Source organism: Mesoplodon bidens (genome assembly GCF_964165515.1).
Source record: "Mesoplodon bidens genome assembly, contig: HAP1_SCAFFOLD_97, whole genome shotgun sequence".
Classification (NCBI taxonomy): domain Eukaryota; kingdom Metazoa; phylum Chordata; class Mammalia; order Artiodactyla; family Ziphiidae; genus Mesoplodon; species Mesoplodon bidens.
In genome coordinates, this window is record NW_027672422.1 from 1009704 (window position 1) to 1031436 (window position 21733).

The 21733-nt window shown below is 41.4% G+C and overlaps 1 protein-coding gene across 1 annotated transcript in view; it reads right to left on the reverse strand.

Moving 5' to 3' along the window:
- Positions 1-2264: 2264 nt before the first annotated feature.
- LOC308610217 (putative helicase senataxin) overlaps positions 2265-21733 on the reverse strand; it is a 61774-nt gene continuing 42305 nt past the window's right edge. Inside the window, exons 16-24 of the mRNA XM_081259441.1 lie at positions 20477-20548; positions 18623-18772; positions 17342-17449; positions 13892-14079; positions 13180-13272; positions 11329-11493; positions 7786-7884; positions 7094-7181; positions 2265-3091 (exon numbers count right to left, since the gene is read on the reverse strand). Coding sequence (XP_081115567.1) covers positions 2339-3091; positions 7094-7181; positions 7786-7884; positions 11329-11493; positions 13180-13272; positions 13892-14079; positions 17342-17449; positions 18623-18772; positions 20477-20548 — 1716 coding nt within the window. The 3' untranslated portion in view covers positions 2265-2338. The remainder of the gene's footprint in view (positions 3092-7093; positions 7182-7785; positions 7885-11328; positions 11494-13179; positions 13273-13891; positions 14080-17341; positions 17450-18622; positions 18773-20476; positions 20549-21733) is intronic.

Sequence of the window (21733 nt, forward strand, 5' to 3'; positions counted from 1 at the left end):
ATTATATACAAAGAAGCAAAACAAATTTTTAAGTACAATATATGCATGTTCAAAGAACTAAGACTGAAAGAAGGCCACTTTCTTTAACGCCAGGGCAAGGACGAAACTAACAGCTGCATTTTTCACCTGCAGTAAGGTTAACCACCAATCAACAACACTGCACTGACAGCCACATCAGGAAAGGCCACACTGTACATATGAAATGCTTCATGCAAATACATACATCAACAGGAACCACCAATCGATTCCAATGCAATGTCAGGTATGACTGTTTCCTGCTGGGAGAGGCTGTCAGGACACAGGCTTGCTCATTACCAGAGATGATGCACTAATTCTCACGTTGCCAGACCAGGTGGAAGGTGGACCAAAAGTGAACACAACGTGTGAGAACAGGCACCAAACTTAACTGGAAATAACATCGTTTGGGTGGGGCAGCAAAGTACGTACGGTGGGGAGCACTTACTTCACGTGTTGTGTGAGCGGAGTGGGAGAAGTTCCTGACCCCAGCTCTTTCCAGCATGCCTCTTCTCTAAGCTTACAGGTTTTAGATTCTCTACATTGTCACTACAAGTGTCTGCTAAATGAAGCATTTTACCAAGATAGCAGGAAAGTAAACTTAAAGAAACAATGAGCTTTCTTGCCAAAGGCCAGGCAGGAAGCTTACGAAGCCCCTACCCAGAGTGGGGCTCAGCCCGCCTCTGTCAACAGGGAGCAGGGGCTAACTGTGGGGACAGAGCATGTGCTCCCCGAGTGACAGGACTGTTCAATCCCATCAGCAGAGGTCTGGAAACCAGAGGGAGGTACAAGGGTAATAAAGAAGTAGCATGCTTAAACCTTTGGCAACCAAATGTTTTTTTTGAAAGCTCTTAATAACCTGCTTCAGTAGAATTCCTGATGAACACAAAGCCCTTTTTGCTTAAAAAGCAGATGACTGAAAAAGTTTCAAATGGTGCACATTCGTCTTCAGGAATGCATGCTTTCTCCCCCAAATTAACTAGGGCTGCAAAGCATTCACTACAAACCGCTAGTTCAAACAATGGTCAACTGTTACTAACACAGATTCTCAGTCTGTGATACCTCAACATCAGTGTGTGTGCGCTTGGAAAACTGGACTTTGACATTAGGCAGCCCTGCCCTCCATCAAGTCTCTCAAATCACCACCCACCATGGCCACCTCCTTTCACAGAAGCACAACCCCTCTAACCAGATCTTCCACCACAGTGGTGTATTTGCGTCACTTACGATGGTTTCCAAAGATGACAGGCAATCTGTCAACTCTCTCCCTGTTCTCAACTCCCAAGCATTTGCACTCCTCTCCCATCCTTCGCTTTTTAGAGGATGTTTCTCTCCTGCCTATAATATTGTATCTGGTCTGCCCTAACTGGTTCTCAAGCTGCCTGGTGACCAGTATCCCTTGGGAAGATGTTAAACATCCAGATTTTCATGAGTTGGATTCTCTTGGTGATCCCCAGGCTTCCACAAGCCACCCCAGCACTGCTCCAATACTTGGCAACCACTGGATTTGTAACCCACCAGTTGCAGGAAATTCACAATATGCTGGGGGGATCTGAATGACATTTCAAGAATTATTCTTTCATTTCACATTCTTCTATCTCACGAAGAATGAGAATTTTAGCTAGAGAACTACGTGCTGACTACAATGGGCAGACAAACTCATCACAGAAATGTAACATCCTGTGCCAAGGTGCCTCGTCTAAAAAGGTGCAGGAGTGGAACTTCACCTAACAGAGCTCTGCTTCCCAGGGTCTTGCCCAGGACACTCCAGTTGGTTTAACAGGACTCTGACACAACACATTGACTCACTTCTCTCAGGCCACCTGGACTGTTAAAAATGTCTGTTTGCTACAACAATCTCTGAAAGGAACTGCCCTGCTCCCATCTTTTTTTTTTTTAAATATAAGGTTGGTTCCGTTGAAAATGATTAACATTTTAAGCAGGGGAAAGAAAAGCTGTCTACCAGATTAAATTTTAAAAGGATTCTGTTATTTGCTATACAAATATACATTCCAACTTTTACAGCATCCTCTTAAAATCCTCCAGTCTGACCTTTCCTACAGAAGAACAAGAGATCAACATTTTAAGTCTTCGACTTCGAGGACATTATTACTGATACACAAATGCCTTCTGAAAGCTTTTGCAACTGACAAAATGTACTGAAGATGACCAAGAGGCCCATGTGTTAGGATACATTTTCTGTTTTCCAACAGCACACAAACTCCTTTAAGGAAAAAAATAATAATCTTATCTGGACAGTCCTACTAGCTGGTCATCTGAAATGTGCAGTAATGCTTGTGGCTGACAGTCTAATTTGGCTCCACTATAAAAGCTTCCTCTTCTTCAAGCTACTGTCCTCCTCCTCCAGTCCCCTCTCGTCCCAGCCTGAGTTCCTCTTTGTGTGGTGGCTCAGAGAGCCACGCCTCTCCTGATCCCCCTTGGTGAAGGCCCTGGTCTCCCTCCTGTGGCTGAGTGCCTCCCCTTCCTGGGCACATCTTCTCTCACTCGTGGAAGTATTGGTACTAGCAGCTGGAGGATCACACTGCATATGAGGTCTGTGGTTGTTCACAGCAGCTCCCTTGGCGGGGGCCTGCTGCCTGATACTGGTCAGATCCTGGTGACTTCCGGGGGAGCCTGGCTCTCCAGAGGGTGGCGTTGCTCCAGGATACCGGGGGCTCGAGGGCTGCAGCTCACAGAGGCACTTCCCTTTGGCTTCACAGCCCAAGCCCATCCTCCTAAGCAGTCGTGGGTCCCGAAGCCAGTCCTGAAGGGGTGGCCTTTCAGGGTCCTTTGCAGTAACAGTGACAGTGGCTTCTTTGGACTCAGAGGGTGAGGGGTACAGGGAAGAAGCAAGAGACATCTTGGCAAATTCACTGTCTAGCTTGTTGCTGGGCACTCTGCCCTGGGGTCTGGACACCTCTGGAGTGATAGCAGGAGGGTGAGTCAGACTTCTCTGCAGTATGGGCCTGCGTTTCAGAATCTTCATTGCATCGTGTCTATAGTTTTTGTTGCAAGTCTTAATAATGGCACCACGCTTCTGCGCATCCTGAATCAGGTGGTTCCAATGCTGGTTTTCCTTGAAACAAAGAGAAGGAAGAAAATTACATCCCAAAGAAACACTCATATGCTTGGGAAGCAGAGGTTCCAGCTTTCACTTCTGAACAAATAGTAAGTATACTTTCGTGAACAGATTCTCAAGAATCCATTACTTTTCAGACAAGGCTGAAAGGAAAAATAAGGTCGAATACAAAACTATAAAGCCATGCTGCTAGAACAGAACACTGGGAACCACCTCTAAGAAAGTACTTCCATCATTTTACCACTGATACTCAGGCCACGTGGTGAATTAGCTGTCATGCAAATCTGTACCAACTGCCGGTAGCCTCATGTAGCTCTTTAATCTTCAATTAAATAAAATTAAAAATTCATTTCCTCAGTTGCACCAGCCACATTTCAAGTGCTCAGCAGACACATGTGACTAGGGTTAGTATCCTGGACAACACAGACACAGAAGGGCTCCGTCATCCCACCAAGTTCCCTTTGACACTGCTGACCCTAGAGTCTTGCCTGTCTCCGGCCAAGGCTAACATTCTGGAACAGGAAGGCTTGGTTTCAGAAAGCTCTAACTCTTGAGTGCATGCTGACTGTTCTAGAAAGAGGACCACAGCTTGCATCAAATTCCCAAAGGCTTCCAAAACTCCCAAGGGCTAAACCATCTTAATCTGCTGAGATAACTATTCCAAAGATGTCGTCTCACTGGTGTCTCTTTTCTAGAAGAGCTTAAATTATGAAAAGCACATCTAAACGGAAAAACAAAACAAAAACCCAACTCACGCATCTCTCCTCTCTTCCTTTTAGAGTTTCCTCAGCAATAAATTGCTTCTTTACAACCATCAGAACTTGGGCCTCTTTAGACAGAAGAAAGAGAGAGTATGAGGGAGGAAAAAAAGACAGAGACTGAAGGAAAGAGAAGGAAAGGATAGCTCCCCTCATGGGGGCTCCTGCACTATTCATGAAGGTGGGTAAGGGTATAGCAGTGAAGCTGCATACATAGTACTGACCTGCTGTGTGACCTTGGTCAAATCACTTGACCTCTCTGAGCCTGTTTCCTCACTGTAAGGTATGAATAGTATTTTATTTAAATGACTCTAAAATGTGCGTTGAAATAAAATAAAATAAATAAAATGCACTTTATTTTCACATTTTACCATTTCTGACTTTAGGGTGCCTCTAGGCCAGACAGCAGTTTCCATGTATGTAATCCTGGAGGAATTCATGGCTGGGCGACTACAACTGCTTGACTTTTACTCAACAAACCACTTCTACAAAGAATGAGTCCTGGCTCTTGCCTGAAAAATCTTTCCACAGACATCCTCTGATAAGACAAGAAAGTACCAGCACTACAACTTGGAGAATGGAGATCAGAAGTTGGAAAAAACCCCGGGACCACAGTGGGGCCCTCTCATGACACGCCTCTGACTGCACAGGGAATGGTTCGAGCGTCAGCAAGGGTACATGGGATGGTGAATGGGGACGACCAGAGTGTTAGTCTGAGAGTGAGATGCTTTCAGGGGTATCTTAGTCTACCTATTTTGCTGTTTTTCCTAGGTATGAACAAGAGTGGTATGACACTGGGTTGGCCAAAAAGTTCATTCAGATGCTACAGAAAAAAAAACAAATGAACCTTCTGGCCAACCCAAAAAAATCTGTCTAAAGTCTAAAAGAGTTCTTTCAGTCACTATAAGACAAAAATTCTAAGTGAAAATAAAGTGTCACAGTTCAATAGTGGAGCATAAAATAATGACGCACATTATATAACTATTGGCTTCTTGGATTTGATAAACTATGGTGGCAATGCAGACCTCACAGGGCCTTTTAAAGTAAGTCACGTAAATCAAGTGCACGGTACGGTGACCACATGCATCAGGAAGGTGCATGTAAACAGTACCAGGCTCAGATCTCCCTGACTCAGGAGAGCTCTTGAGAGTCCTACCCTGTGGCTGGAAAGCAGATGTAAAGCAGATGGCCTTGCTGCTATTTCTGCCAATTCTACTGCACCTAAACTTGCTGTTTAATCCAATCCCTAGATCACAAAAACAGTTCTGAGAAGGGGCTATTAGTCTTGATTTCTCAGAGGAAACCGAGTGCCTTAATCACTGATTCTATCTCCATAAGGGAAACTGGGCTGAAAAAAAAAAAAAAAAAAAAAAAAAAAACAGGCTCGGGAAGGGGGAAGCCCAAGGACAAATACGCAAGTTGGATTGCGAAGTCCAAATGATAAACTGGAAGTTTTTCTACTCTGTTCTGTTGGTCTCTTTTTGTCACACTGGCTTCCCAGAGTGAAGATAATAATGTCTATACTGCAGCTAGACGTCAGTGGTCTTCAAATCTGCGTGACGGTGACTCTGGGGCTCACAGAGACTTACTCGGGGGGTTGTGAGCACGTTTTCTGGGAATCAATGTCCAAACCTCAGCTTCCAAACCCCAGTTCCCTATGTCCTCCTGGGGCTTTTCTGCCCTTCCACTCCATCCTTCACAACCACAAGTCTCACCTGTCCCAAATCTGACCACAGGGCACACAGCTAGGGGAGGTAAACATGCCTGGGTGTCAAATAGAGGGGGTGGTAAACAGAGGGGTGCCCATGAAGGCTCCTGCAATCAGGGCATCTAAGAGACACAACTCTATAAACATTTTACTTTTCGGGTTTGAACATTATCAAAATTCAACTGTGTGAAAAGAGTAATTGTTAATATGTTACTCAACTGACAAGATATCATTTGTTAATACTCAGATCCTTATGGTCACAGGAAAAATATATTTTTTTAAAAAACTCTTCGAGGTAACTATACATTCATAGGAAGTTACCAAAACAGTCCAGAGGTTCCACACACCCTTCACACAGTTTCCCCAAATCGTTATGAAAACCAATTCTTTAAATTTTCAAATTTACATGTAAAGTTTTTGTGGCAGAAAAGCCTAATAGTCATATTAACAGAAAGCCTTTTAATTATGAAAATATATAAACTACCCCCACTGAATTTTATCCTAAACAGTATAAATGGCAATTCAATTTTAAAGAGCAGAAAGAATAGCACTGCTCTCTATTCCACTGGATATATTTAAGAGTGGCATAATGGATTTATTTTTAATAGCTTTCTTTTAAAATGTCAAATATTTACAATACATTAGAAACAAAGTCTTTATCAACACTTAACGATGAAACATTTTCAATATAAACTTAAAAGCGGAGGATACACAGCTTTTAAACATTCTTTCAAGGGGGTACACAAACAACAAAGGTTGAAGACCACAAATCTAGGTAAGAGCTGAATGAGAAAGACTGTATTTGGGCGCCCTCTGGTGGAACTAACCAAAACAGGGGAAAATCCTACTGAGTTGGCACCTCTCCTGAGATAAAACAATGACTCTGTTAAATACAGGAATTAGAGAAACTGAGTTATTACACCTAATGAGGCAGGCAAATACATGCTTTATCTAGCTGTGGTTCACCAAATTAAGCTGTACTATTACTATTTGTCGACTACACATGTAAACTAGCCCCTCCTTCTACAGGAGTATCTGTACGCATGGATGAGCTCTGATGCCACTCACCCCTCAAGGGAAACAGCAAGCAGTGCTGCTCTAAGTGCCAAGACAGAAATGAAGATCCAAGCACTTTCCTGCAAATTCCCCCTCTCTCTGGCATTAAGCTAGGCTAATAGCCACATTTACTGAGTGTTTACTAAGTGCTAACCAATCTTCTAGCACTTTACATATATGGGTTTACATGTCTTCTTAACAATTCTACGATGTAGATACAATTTTTTTAAAGCTCATCTTGAGAGTACACTACGGATACCTGGGTCTTGGGCTAAGAAAGGGTGAGCGGTTTAGGCATTATAAAAGCTCCCAGGAAGAAGCTGCTGGAGGACAAAACAACCAGTGGGAAGAGGCTCATTATTGTTTGTAGCCTCAAAATCATTTCCATTTTGATGAAAAATAAAAACAAAACCTCAACCCGGTATCAGTCATCATGAGCAAACTCTGGAGTTCCCCGGTCCTCTAGAATGTACCTACCATCAGGGTCCTCAAATGTCCCAGGATGAAGAGGCTGTACTTGGCTCGTGTGATGGTGACATTCAATCTCTGCAAACTTGCCAGAAACCTAAGCAATAGAAGGAAAAAAAAAGAGTTACTTCTTTCTTCAGAAAGACTCGGCATGTCAGTGTAGGTGAGACACAGGCATTTCAGACAGCTTTTCTTGGGCTCCTGCTTTAAGCTCGTGGTGCAGGACCCGACACAGAAGCAATTCCCATTAAGGACAGCAAACAAACAAGAGGCCCAGTGCTTTCCTTCAAAGTGATGCATCTGTCTGTCGATTTCCTATTTTGACTTGGATGAGATATTGGAAATTTTAATGGTATGATTTTTAAGCCTTCAAAGATCCTAAAAATATGATAGTAGATCAATTATGACACATACCATGGAGAGGAGCATGCCCCTGCAAAATATACTGGATTCAATAATCTGTTTCACTCTTATCAAGTGAAACAACAGATTCACACTGTGACATGGGTTAATACACAAGGTACCAAGAGAAGCAGACCTAACAGTGGATCAACTTCACAACTTAAAAAAGAAACCTTCATGATATTACTCAAGTTTTTATATAAGAAAATAGAGCAAATGATGGTATTCTCTAACAGTGATTAAAAAGATCTAACTCTGGATCATAAACAAGCAAAGAATCAATGATGACAGTTACCCACCCAATTGAGCCTTGCATGGCATTTGCTCTGACACATGTAACAATAATACAGTCTTTCTCACGACCCTGGAAGGCATCCACGGTATCTACTTCTGCTGGCCTATTTACGAAGAGAGAAACATATTTGCTGAAAAAAGATAATTATTAAATATACATATTTATACAGTAGTATTTCTTACTTTTGTAGTGCTATCTTTTATAACTGGAGTAGAATTCACATAACACAGAATTCACCATTTTAAAGCACACCATTTGCTGGTGTTGAGTCCATTCACTACAGTGTGCAGTCATCACAGCTATCTAATTTCATAGCATGTCCATCACCCAGGAGAGAAGCCCTGTGCCTATCAGCCATCAGTCTCTATCTCCCCCTCCCCAGGCCCTGGCAACCACTAATCTACTGTCTGTCTCTATGGACTTTTCTACATGGGAAATTTCATATAAATGGAATCATAAAATATGGGACCTTTTGTGTTGGGCTTCCTTCACCTAGCATAATGTTTTCAAGGTTCATCCGTGTCGTAGACTGGTAACAGTACTTCATTCCTTCCACGACTGACTATTCGCTTGTACAGATACACAATTTACTTCTTACCTAGGTACCATTTTGGGACATTTGGGTTGTTTCCACTTTTTGACTATCATGAATAATGCTGCTACGAACATTCATGTACAAGCTTTTGTGTGAACCCTTTCTCAATTCTTTCAGGTATGTACCTAGGAGTGGAATTGCTGGGTCACGTGGTAATTCTATGTTCAACTTTAGGAGGAACTGCCAAACTGTTTTCTGCAGTTTCTCATCAGCAATGTGTAAGTATTCTAATTTCTCCACATCCCTTCCAAAACTTATTGTTTTTTTTTTTTTTTTGTAATGACAGTCATCTTGGTGGGTGTGAAATGATATCTCCTCACTGTGGTTTTGATCTGCATTTCCCTCATGACAAATGATGTGGAGCAGCTTTTCATGTGCTTGTTGGATTTCTGTTTATCTTCTTTTGAGAAATGCTCTTCACATCCATTGCCCGCTTAAAAAGTTAGATTATCATTTTATTAAGTTGTATGAGTTCTTTATATATGCTGGATATGACTTGTCAGATAAATATTTTGCAAGTATTTTCTCCCACTCTGTGTGTTGTCTTTCACTCTTTTGATAGTGTGTCCTTTGAAACACGTAAGTTTTTAATTTTTATGAAGGCCGATTTACTTCTCCTTTGGTTACTGGTGCCTGGGTATCATATCTAAGAATCTGTTGCCTAATCTGAGGTCATATAAATTTACCTTTGTTTCCTTGTAAGTTTTATAGTTTTGTCTCTTAGACTCAGAGCACTCATTCATTTTGAGTTAATTACTCTATACAGTGTGAGACAGGGGTCTAAATTCATTCTTTTGTGGGTGGATATCCAGTTATTCCAGCACCATTTGTTGAAAAACTATTATTTCCCCAATGAGTAGGCTTGGCACCCTTGTTGAGTATCAACTGGCCATGAATGTATGGACTGATTTCTGGAATCTCACTTCTATTCTATTCGTCTATATATGTCTACCATTATGACAGTACCAGTGTTGATAGCTTTGTAGTAAATTTTGAAAGAGGGAAGTGTGAGCCCTCCAACACTGTTCTCTGTCAAGCTATTTAGGGTCTCTTGCACTTTCATGTGAATTTTAGAATAAGCTTGTCCATTTCTGTAAAAGAAGGTAACTGGAATTTTGACAGAGGTAACAATGAATCTGTAGATCAACCTGGGGAATGGTGCCATCTTAACAATATTAAGTCTTCCGATCCATGGACATGAAATGTCTTTACATTTATCTAGTACTTTAAATTCTTTCAACAACGTTTTGTCCTTCTGTGTATGAGCCCACACTTCTTTGGTTACATTTACTCCGAAGTATTTTGTTCTTTATGATGCTAGTGTAAATGGAATTTTAAGAAATTTTCCTTTTCAGACTTCTCTAGAGTGTAAAGAAATACAACTGATTTTTGTATACTGATCTTGTACCTTACAACTCTGCTGAACTTGTTTATAAGGACCAGTAGTTTGCATAGATTTTTTTAGGTTTTTCTAGATGTAAGAGTATGCCATTTGTTTTTTTTTGTTGTTGTTGTTAGTTTTTTTGTGTTTTTTTTTTTTGGTTTTTGGATTTTTTGTGGCCACACAGCATGCAGGATCTTAGTTCCCTGACCAGGGATCAAACTCATGCCCCCTGCGGTGGAAGCATGGTGTCTTAACCACTGGACCACCAGGCAAGTCCCAGATTATGCCATTTGTTAAGAGACACTTTTACTTCTTCTTTTCCAATATGGATGCCATTTATTTCCTTTTCTTGCTTGATTGCTCTGCATAGAACTTCTAATACAGTGCTGCACAGAAGTAGTGCAAGTAGAGAGAGTAGAGAGTGGCATCCTTCCTCATCATAGGGGGAAAGCTTTCAATCTTAGCATCAAGTATGATGTGTTAGCTGTGGGTTTTTCATAGATGCTCTTTATTAGGTTGAGGAAGTTCCCTTCTCTTCCTAGTTTGTTGAGTATCTTTATCATGAAAGGTTGCTGCATTCAGTCACATGTCTTTTCCACATTTATTCAGATGATCACCATCATGTGGGGTTTCCCCCTTTAATACAGTATATCACACTGACTGATTTTCATATGTTGAACCAACCTTGCATTCCTGAGATAAATTCCACTTGACTGTGGTAAATAATCCTTTTAATATGCTGTTGAGTTCAGCTGCCATTATTTTGTTGAGAACTTCTGCATCCATATTCATAAAGGATATTGGTCCATAGTTTTCTTTTCTGGTGATGTCTCCATGGCTTTGGTATCAGGGTAATAATGGCCCCATAAAATGAGTTAGAAAGTGTTCCCTTCTATTTTTTGGAAGCATTTGCATAGGACTGGTGCTAATTCTTAATGTTGGACAGAATTCACCTGTGAAGCCTGATCCTCTGTTTTTCTCTGTTGGAAAGTGATTACTAACTCACTCTTTTTACATTTAATAGGTCTATCCAAAGTTTCTGGCTTTTCCTAGAGTCAATTTTGGTACTTTGTGTGTTTCTAGGTGCGGAAACTTTTGAGTTAATGGATATCTAATATTTAATTTTTTTTTATTTTACTGTTGAGGCATAAAGGAGACAAAAACATGATCTTCACCCTATACATGAAGGCACTAAAAGGGTTAAATAATTTATTGTAAGTGAAAATGTGAATACATGATTCTCAGTAGAGTTAGAATTCAGATAACAAGTCATCCAACTAAAGGTAAAGGCCTGAAGAATTTCTCAGTCACTTCCATTGTCAAGTGTAACGGTGATGACATTTGAACTGGCAGGAGGCACTCCATCTGCAGGGGCTACACGTGTAACCACACTCCCTCCCAGCACAAGTCTATGGAGCCAGGGTCCTAGTCTCCTTGTTCTATACTACCAGGGTCTAAGACCACTCCCTAGAGTTAAGTTTCCTTTGCTTCTTTCCTTCTATCCCCTCTTTCTTCTTTTTAATTCAACAGAAAAACTCAAAATCTCTGTAAAAATAGAGATGCCTCACCCTTTTCTATCAAACTCTTTGTCCAAATCCTTCTGAATCATCGTCTTCTGAGCCTTGTAATGGGTTATTATGCCAATGTTTCGGAAAGTAACATCCCTTCTTCTGTCTTTCATAAGTTTAATTATTTCCATTACCAGTTTTATTTCTTGAACATTTACATATGAGCTAAATAAGATGAAAACAAAAAATACAACACATCAAAACTAATAGCAGTCCAATTGCTAAGTTAAGTTCCACTTTGTTTTCCACTACAGTAAAGGGTACATAGGTAGGTTTCATCTTTATTCAGTCAGCAGTGATTCAAAGAGGCTGTTATAATGACCATTAATATTGTACATATGAATAAATATAAAAATAACTGCCCAGTGAAACACAAAGTTGTAGGAGAGAAAAGTGGTTCGAGTTACGTGATGTTAAGGCACCAGTTTCTTCACTTATTAAAACAGGGATAGCCACAGTGAGAACGAAAGTATTCATAATAATAATGAAGATATGACTAATGAATAGCTAACATTAAGGATTGACTATCTTCCCAACACTGAGAAAAGTGCTTCAGATGTACTACCTTCCTGCATTCCCCACCACAGGTCATGCAGATCATGCACCACATGACCGAGAGGATGGCAGCCACACGGACTAAATGTGACCCGGCTCCCAGAGATGAACAAACACGGGGCCCTACAGCAGGATCACGTCCTCTGTCCTTGATGGCCTCATCCTGCACTCCCAACTCATCTCCTGAACTACAATGCGTTCCCTCATCACCATACCAAATGCAACATGTGTGCACACTGGGGGATGCCCTGCACGCGCAACTTTATTCCCGAGGCTACCTTATCTGTCTCACTTTAAAGCCTTAAATATTCACTATTCTAATTTCAAGACTTACTATACGGACAAGCCAGTCAGCTAGCTTTCTTTTCCATACCTGAAAGCTTTATTTGGTCACCTCTCAGGCCAACTCTCTTCCCGTGACCATCCATCTCCATAATACTTATGCGGTAAACTCTCAATCCCCTGCTCCATTCCAACAGACCCCACTACAACTTCCACAGTCCCTCTGGAATAGCAAACCCCCAGCCAACTGCTCCGTATTTCTAACTTCTTCACTGAGGGGCCCCTCCTTCCACCACTATTAACTAATATCTTATTCTCATGGAGGACACCACTTGCTTTGCAGCTCTCTCTTGACACAGAGGTGGAATTTCTATTTCTTCATACGTCATGATGCAGGGGTGGCATTTCTATCTGTGCTAACAAATGCAGCCTCCGGGCTCCTCCTCCTTTATTCTCTCACAAGAAGCCCCGGCTCCTCTGAGGTGCTTGCTAATTAGCAACCACTGCTCCTTTTGTGCTGTCATTCACAAACCACCTGATTCACAATCCAACATGCTGGAAGTATTGTCCACCCTCTGCCTCACACCTTGATTCAACTGTATCTGTACTTATCCGTCACAATACTTAACCCAACTGGAACCATTAATCACCACGGTGATGGCCTGGTTAATGTCTGTCTCGCCTGTTGGACCACAGCAGCCTTGCACTGGGGCCACGTCTGTTTTACTCACAGCTGGGATCTCAGCATGGATCTACTGAGGTGCTGACCGCATTTTAGGTAACATAACCCTCATTACCCAGTTAAGAAAAAAAAAATCAAGACTGAAATATATAAAGACATCAGTAATTTATGATTGAAAAGGTGAAGTTATCAACCCAGCTAAAAGAAAATGATTGTGCACTGGCACTAGGCAGAGAGATTTATATGGAAAGTATTTTGAATTTAAATATGAACAGAAACAATACAAAAATTCTGGGACCATCAGTGGGGACTGAAGAAAAAGGAGAACTTACTCATTATCCCGCTTTTCTGAACCATCTTCAACATCAAACACGAGGTAGGGTTGAAATGGCCAGTCAGATGAACACCGAATGGTCTCTGTCATTCTACAAAAGAGCAGCCACCATTTAGAATGCAAGTCAAATTACAAGAGAAAATGTTTTAGAATTATTATTACTATTTGTTCTTTCTGTGGAAGAGAGCAAGGGAAAGTTAAGAGGACAAGAAGGACCTTCTTTTTAAATAAAATTCAATACTTGTAAATAACATATTTTAGTGAGAGGTAGCAGGTGAATTTCATTTCTATTCTAGTACTAGGGAGAATGACCCATGTAAATTAAAATATAACAATCATGATTGGAAAGTTACTCATAATACAGTAAGTGAAAAAAGCATGCTACAGTATACTATGTAGAGCATGGTGTGCTTTTTTCCTCCAAAAAAGGAGAAAAAGTAAAAAAAAAAGATGTGCATAGTACAAGGACTGGAAGTAGATATAACAAAATGTTACCAGTGATTACTTCTGGGTAGTAACAATAGGGGTTGTGTTTATCCCTTTATTTTCATTTATCTGCATTTGCTACAATCAATAGGACTTTTGTAATTAAAATTATTAAACCTTTGTGTTTTTAATAACAAGACCTAAAAGCACAACAAAAGAGCTATTCTTCCTAAGCAGCCAAACCTACAAATAAAACAGGTGAACATGCAATGAACAGAGCTCACCTATTTGTTTTCAAGTTCCTGTTATAAATGTAATTAGAAGGGAAGAGACATATGTCTGGGTGCATCCTGTACTGAATGGTGAGCTGTAAGACAGGCAGCCTGCCAATCACGTTGTGCTCCACCTTCTCTTCCAGAAGGTTGTAGAAGCGGGCCATCATCGACTGGTCATAGCCATACTCCTGGGCCTTCTGAAAGGAGGAAAACAAAACAATAATCTGCAAGAATTCATGTGTACTTTTCCCACTATTAAAAAAAAAACAAAACAATCACTGACCTCTCAAATGTACAAGGTATTACCAACAACCAAAGATTCAGAGAGAGAAGATATTTCCGACTCCAGCCCTAGAAAAGCCATGTAGCTTGACTACAAAAGTTAAGGTATTTTCCCCTTATTTAGAAAACCCACATACTGCTTATGAACGAGATGTGATCTTGTGAATGACCACAACTGTCGCTATTTTGGTGCTAACAGGGGTCACCTGAAAGAATCAATGATAAAAGCAGCAAAGAACTGTAACACAGATTTTAACAATTATTTCTGGGCTATGCTATCACAACTAGAAATAATGAATGCCATTGTAAATAAGCCTCTGAAAGACCACTTTCTTCATCCATCCATCATATACCAAGCAGCTAAAATTTGGGGCGCTGTCAGTCTACAGTGAAGATCAAATGTCACAGAGCTTACATTCTAGTGGAGGACACAGGCAACTAAGTTGATTTCATAAATCCAAGAAAGGGTTACAAACCTGTGATCTGAAACACAGTGACTTAATTGACAAACGAAGAAAACTGTCTTAATGTTATCACGGTCGTGCCTTGGGATATACTTTTCAATGGTAGCATCATATCAAGATTCAAAAAGTATTACGTCTTAAATAATCTAGAAGCAAAAAAAAATGTGCTCTGGAAAACCCACTAGGATGATGCAATCTTTATGAGTGACGTTGACAATATGAGCGTTGAAGATGTATGTGCAAAGTTTTAATAAACCTGTTTCACAAACTATCAGAGTGGAGAAAACAGGCGTTACTTCTTATTTATATTAGTTATATATGTGATTATTTACATATGTGATATTAAATAGGTTTCTATAATTAAAGAGAATATTTTTAGTAGACATTTGGCAATTTCATCTATACCCCCCAAAGTTTATCTATTCATTAGCTAAAAAACCTCATTTATTTCACTCTGTGAAAAAAGAAAGAGGTTTATATGAGGTAACACATCTACTTCCAGAAAAAAAACCTGAGTCCATCCTACAAAATGATGGAGATTTTTATGTTTTGACATGAACATATATCCCTGATCTATTTACTGACTGGAAAAAAAGGTAATTTGGTACAGACTGATTCCTCCACCTTTAAACAAGGTCAAAACCTACATACAGGGCTTCCCTGGTGGCACAGTGGTTGACAGTCTGCCTGCCAATGCAGGACCCAAGGGTTCGAGCCCTGGTGTGGGAAGATCCCACATGCCACGGAGCAGCTGGCCCCATGAGCCACAATTACTGAGCCTGCGCGTCTGGAGCCTGTGCTCCGCAACAAGAGAGGCCGCGATAGTGAAAGGCCCGCGCACCGTGATGTGGAGTGGCCCACACTTGCCACAACTAGAGAAAGCCCTCACACAGAAACGAAGATCCAACACAGCCATAAATTAAAAAAAAAAACCTACATACATATACACAAATTTATACATTCCCTATAGCCATCTGACATTCTGAATCTAGTAACTTATTTACTGTCTGTTACCCACTAGAATGTCAGCTTCATGAGGGAGAGGATTTTTTTTCTCTTTTTGGTATGCGGACCTCTCACTGTTGTGGCCTCTCCCGCTGCGGAGCACAGGCTCCAGACACGCAGCCTCAGCAGTCATGGCTCAGCCGCTCCGTGGCTTGTGGGATCTTCCCGGACTGGGACACGAACCCGTGTCCCCTGCATCGGCAGGCGGACTCTCAACCACTGTGCCACCAGGGAAGCCAGAGGTCAGGGATTTTTGTCAATTTTCGTCACTGTCATGACGCCAGAACTTAAAAACAGTGCTTGAATTAGCCTGGAACTCAATGAACACAGACTGAAAAAAGTCAACACACACATGCCCACAAACTGTTCAAATACTCACTAAACTGTTCATAGTACTTATCCCTAGGGTTAGAAAGGCATGCTGAGAAAATTAACTTTGTAATTATTTTCTGAATCTTCTCAATAAGCCTCTATTATTTTTGCAACAATAAGAAAAGCCCAAATGAATTTTTCTCATTTCTGCTGTTTTTAATCAATCACCAAAGGAGACAGTGAAGTTGAGGCCTATCGACAACCCTTTTCACTAACCACGTGCTAAGGCCCTTCAGGAAGTTAAATCAGTAGGTTTCTGAAATACTGCAACTATTCAAGGAATGCAGGGCAGAGCTGGCTCCTCCTAGGTCTCCACAAGCAGAACCCCCCACAGCAGCTCTGTCCTATGGACAAGCTTTTCACTCAGGGACATGGGCGCTCCTAGGCTACTCCCTTGAACAGTCACGCACGAGTGTTCAGACGTCAAAGAACTGCACTATCATTTTGATGATTCCAAAGTCAAAAACAATACTAACCAAAAAAACCTGCTTTCTTTCCATAACGTAACAGAAATGCTGTGAAAATGGTCTGTTCTCTGGGACAGTTTATGCAGCCACTACTCTATATTTGTACAAATAATCTATGTATCAGTAAAATGCTCAAATTTCATTAAACTTCAAAACCGTCATCTAGACCTATGAAGATTACCCAAAACATCTGAATCCTGATTCTGCTGTGCATTTCTAGGAGCCATCTTTAGTGAGATTTAAGAAACGAAGTGAAGGGAACCACAACTTTGGTGCTCATCTTCCCACAAGCACAGCCCACAACCTCTTTCCTTTCACCACCTTCCCTTTCAGAGGATGTGAGGGACACTGGCATTTTCCTGTGCTATAGGATACAGAATCCTGAAATTGAAAACGTTACTGTAAGAATAATTTCTCTTTATACTGTTTTCCTCAAATTTGCACATATTGAAAGATAAATCAGGAGGTTGGATTCTATTCCCTGCTTTTAAAGTTTTTCATTTATTATTGTTTTGGTGTTTATGTTACTAAAATAAATCAGATACAGCCCTTAGAACAGCTGCACACTGCCTTTCCCAAAGGAACAGCCCACTGCACATGGGACATCCTCCTCCTAAACTTCTGGTCTGTGACACTCACACTGCTCCTGTCACACACACATAAGCACATTATGAACAAAGGAGCATTTCCGGAGACTTTCACTATGAAGGCTCTCAACAGTGGTTCTCTTTTCTCAGCCATTCCCTATTTATCCTTGCAAATAAGAGATGATGATCCAAGAAAGACCGCCCCACCGCCCAAAACAAACAAACAAAAAAACCAAACAAGCCCCTTCCACTTTAAAGCAACACGAATGTGAAAAAACATACCATAGAAATGACTGTGGGAGGGAGCTGCTTAGGATCTCCTACAAGGATGAGCTTGTTGCAACGATGTATGAGTGGAGTAAGAGTTTCAACTTCACAAGACTGTCCGGCCTTGGTAAGAGAGTACAGAATGGAGACATAATCAGAATTATCTCTATTATTTATTTATCCATATACAGTCTATCCAATTCACAAGTGTCCTAACCATTCAGAAACATACACTTTCTCCTTCTGCACCAAAGATCAAAAATAAGAACTTCCTTTGGTTAGAAAACAAAACAACAAAAACATTCTAAACGCCGAAGCGGGGGAAAAAAACCCACACACGTTTTGAAGTCAGCCACCACTCAGGTGCCACTACCACCTGGAAAGCAGCCCATAAGCAAGAAGGGCCATGTCATGTCCCCAGTTTGTCTTCTTTGTCCCTGCTGGGCACATGCCTGGGGGGACTGTGTGTCTGTGTGCCCCACCCCCTCTCTCTTCCTTGCTCCTCAGTAGGCCGCTTCAGTTGCAAGACTCAAGCTTCTTTTCAAATCAATGGCATTTCCTTCAATTATTTCATCACTTCCATCTTTTCTATTCCTTCGTTTTGGTGAATACTGGATCTTGGATCTCCTGGATGGGTTCTCTGTACCTCATTTTCCATCTCTTTTGTCTTCTGGCTCTACATTCTGGCAAACAGTAGGTACCCAATAAATGTTTGCTCAATGAATGAAGTAGAAATAAAGATGTTAGCTGAAAATACGGTGGCTCAGAGCTGTCCAGAGTTATATTAAAAATGCTTCAAAAGGTCACCAGAGGGCTTCCCTGGTGGCGCAGTGGTGGAGAGTCCGCCTGCCGATGCAGGGGACACGGGCTCGTGCCCGGTCCGGGAAGATCCCACATGCCGCGGAGCAGCTGGGCCCATGAGCCATGGCCGCTGAGCCTGTGCGTCCAGAGACTGTGCACCACAACGGGAGAGGCCACAACAGTGAGAGGGCCACGTACCGCAAAAAAAAAAATAAAAAAGGTAACCAGAGATATCCCAAGCAGGAGCTAGAATAATCCTTGGGAGGGATTTTATGAAGAACAATCCGGAATCTCTAAGACTACAGTCCCGATACTGAAAAAGCAATTTTCATCGTGGTGGGTCATTAGCAGCGTATTTCAACATAAGAGAATACATATGTAATGGCAGGTCAAAATCAGATGCAAAGACCACTTTGTCAACATCTCGGCAGCCACTCTTCATCTAAGACTTACTCCTTACTCCTAGCAAAGCTGTATGGCCGACTGCTTACTGACCTCATCAACAATGACACAACTAAAGGGGACATCCCCTTGCCCACGGAAAGCAGCCTCGAGCAGCAAACCACCACTCGTGCTCAGTGTGCAGCAGATGATGTGGGACTCTAAGATGATGATGTTCTGTGTCTTTTGTGGGCATCCTTGAACCTAAGAGAATAAAAGTTCATCAACATTCAGTTGTATATAAATTCTTAACTACACTTATTATGTGGCAGAATAATGTCTAGTAAATGTTAGGTAGGAACCTCAAGCCTAGAAAAGAGAAGAAACATTCAAGATAATCAGAAGCCACCAGAAAGAACACTTTGCAGTGGAGTCTAATCTCAGAACATGAGTTAATAATAAGCACATTAAGAAAAATTTATTCAGGTTTAATTTGGTCGAAGTGGATTACAATTCTTACAGCCTGACGTATGAGGGAAGGTATCAGAATAAGCAAAGATTAAGTAATTCTACTGAGTTGTGAAGCAATTATCTGAGTAAAACCAGGATCAGAAATAAGCCTGAACATACACTTTGCTGTTAGTTTTTAAGTATGTAATATTGTTCTTTTATAAGGGATAGTACCAACAAAAACGCCTGTGAAACTGACAAGCATTCTAGCTCCACAGTGGAATCCAACAACCTTGGTCCAGACTATAATGGAATAAACTGTGATGGAGACTAACAGTATGAATGACACCTCACAATGCATATCATTCAGTGTTCAAATTAATAAACTAGTACTCTCATCATAGATTCAGGTAGCCTATCTCCCCTCCTGAAAAAGCTGTCGTGAATCATCCCTGAACATGTGATAGATTCAACCATGGATGCCAAGGCATGTATGTGAAGAGAGGGTGGCAACTGTGGCCTTCTGGTGCTCACATGTTAACTGTCACATACCTCTCCTCTCAGCTATCTAATGAGTAAAACTGCCAAGGACAGTTAATTTAATGGCCCACAGAACAATGTGATCAGTGGCAAAAACCATAATACTGGTAAACATGGACTTCATCCTTAAATGTGGGAAGATTAATTTTGGGCTCAGCTTAAAGTTTTAATAAAAAGCTTTCCACATAACTTCTGATTTAAATAAACAAACTGCTAGTGGAAATACACATTAAGTTCAATTATATTTATTTAGCCACACAGAGAAGGTCAATAATACATTCAAGAGGAAAACTTCAGCTCAAAAATACAAATACCATTACCGGTTGAGTATTACCCTCTCTTTCCCTGACCACGAATTCATTTCATTAAGGGCTGCATGCTGGTGATGGGGTACACACCTGGCTCATTCTAGCTTTGACCAATATAAATGTTAGTTGATATTTTTATATCCAAAGAAAACTGGGAAAAGTTATACATGTTATAGAAGGATTTTTTGTGATCAGAAACAAGTAAAAGGAGTGTATGCTTTCAGCCAAAAACTGAGAAAAAAGGTGCTTATATTTCTTGGGCCACATCCCAGCCACTGTCACTCTACCTGAATTCAGATGTGTATTTTTTTTCCTGTATCTTCAAATAGTTATTTATTTATTTATTTATTTATTTATTTGGCTACGCTGGGTCTTAGTTGTGGCATGTGGGATCTTCCCGGCAGCGTGTGGGATCTTTTAGTTGCAGCATGAGGGATCTTTTAGTTGTAGCATGCGGGCTCTTAGTTGCAGCACATGGGATCTAGTTCCCTGACCAGGAATCACACCCACACCCCCTGCAATGGAAGCAGAGTCCTAACCACTGGACAGCCAGGGAATTCCCCCAAATTTTTAAATGTAATTGAGAAAAGACCACAGGTTGTCTGAACTATTTCATAATTTTAAAAAAGGAAAAGTAATACCAGTAAAGTGCTACCGGTGAACTACTTACCTCTTTAATTTTAGAAGAAAGCTCCTGCCTTTCTTGTGAAACTTTGGCCATTTTTTCATCTAATTCTTGCCTCTGGAAAAAATCAGAATGCCATCATTAAAATTAAATTAAGGGGTTTCCCTGGTGGTGCAGTGGTTGAGAGTCCGCCTGCCAATGCAGGGGACACGGGTTCGTGCCCCGGTCTGGGAAGATCCCACATGCCACGGAGCGGCTGGGCCCGTGAGCCATGGCCATTGAGCCTGTGCGTCCGGAGCCTGTGCTCCGCAATGGGAGAGGCCACAACAGTGAGAGGCCCACATACCGCAAAAAAAAAAAAAAAAAAAAAAAAAAAAAAAATTAAATTAAGCATTTTAAAATGCTTTCCAATGGACTGCCTCACATTTCAAAAGGGTGAGCCAGTACTTTACCAATGAAAAACTGATTCACCCAGTGTGTTTTCTCTATACCAGTCTTTCTGTATTGCTGTGTGTCAGAGTTTAGCTAAGCTACTCCATGGTACTGATGCCCTGGCATCCATTTTGTTTGGCCAAGCAGCCTGCAGAGACCCCAAACTAACACTAGGCCCCTTCACACACATGCACGCCCTAGATGGCAGCCCGTGGAGTCACCGGCCCACCAGCCATCATAAGCTCTTGTGATCAACAGTCTCCTCTGCCATCCAGTGCCTTCCCCTTATATGCCCTTTAGATAAGAGACCCTCTAAGCTACTTACCAAAACCCTGCTCTTTCAGTTAAAATTGGCCAATCCAGCCCTAGCCTGGGAACCCCAAAGTACTCCACGCATGGACTCTGATAATGACATGTGCGCCAGGGCCTGCCTCTCTCTGTCTGCACTCTCCCTTGACCTGCCTGTCATGCCCCACGAGACATGCCTTATACCTTCCTGAAGACCTGTGAAAATAAACTTCTCTATTTCGCTTTCTCTTGTGGTCTGTTTTTAAACATCAGCTCATTGTCCAGCAACCCGACAACCAGCACCCCATGCTTCAATCAGTAGGTGCTAATTTGATAAATTCTTTTATTTTTTGTGGCCACCCTGTGCAGCATGAGGGATGCTCATGAGGAACTAGGGTTCCCTGAGCAGGGATCGAACCTGAGCTCCCTTCAGTGTAAGTGCAGATTCTTAACCACTGGACCACCAGGGAAGTTCAATAAATTCTTAATAGTGTGTATGATTCAGTTCTGTTCAGAGTACTGCAGGTACTCTTTCTGCTTAAGCAGGCCAACCCTTGGGGCATCACTTACGTGTTATCTACT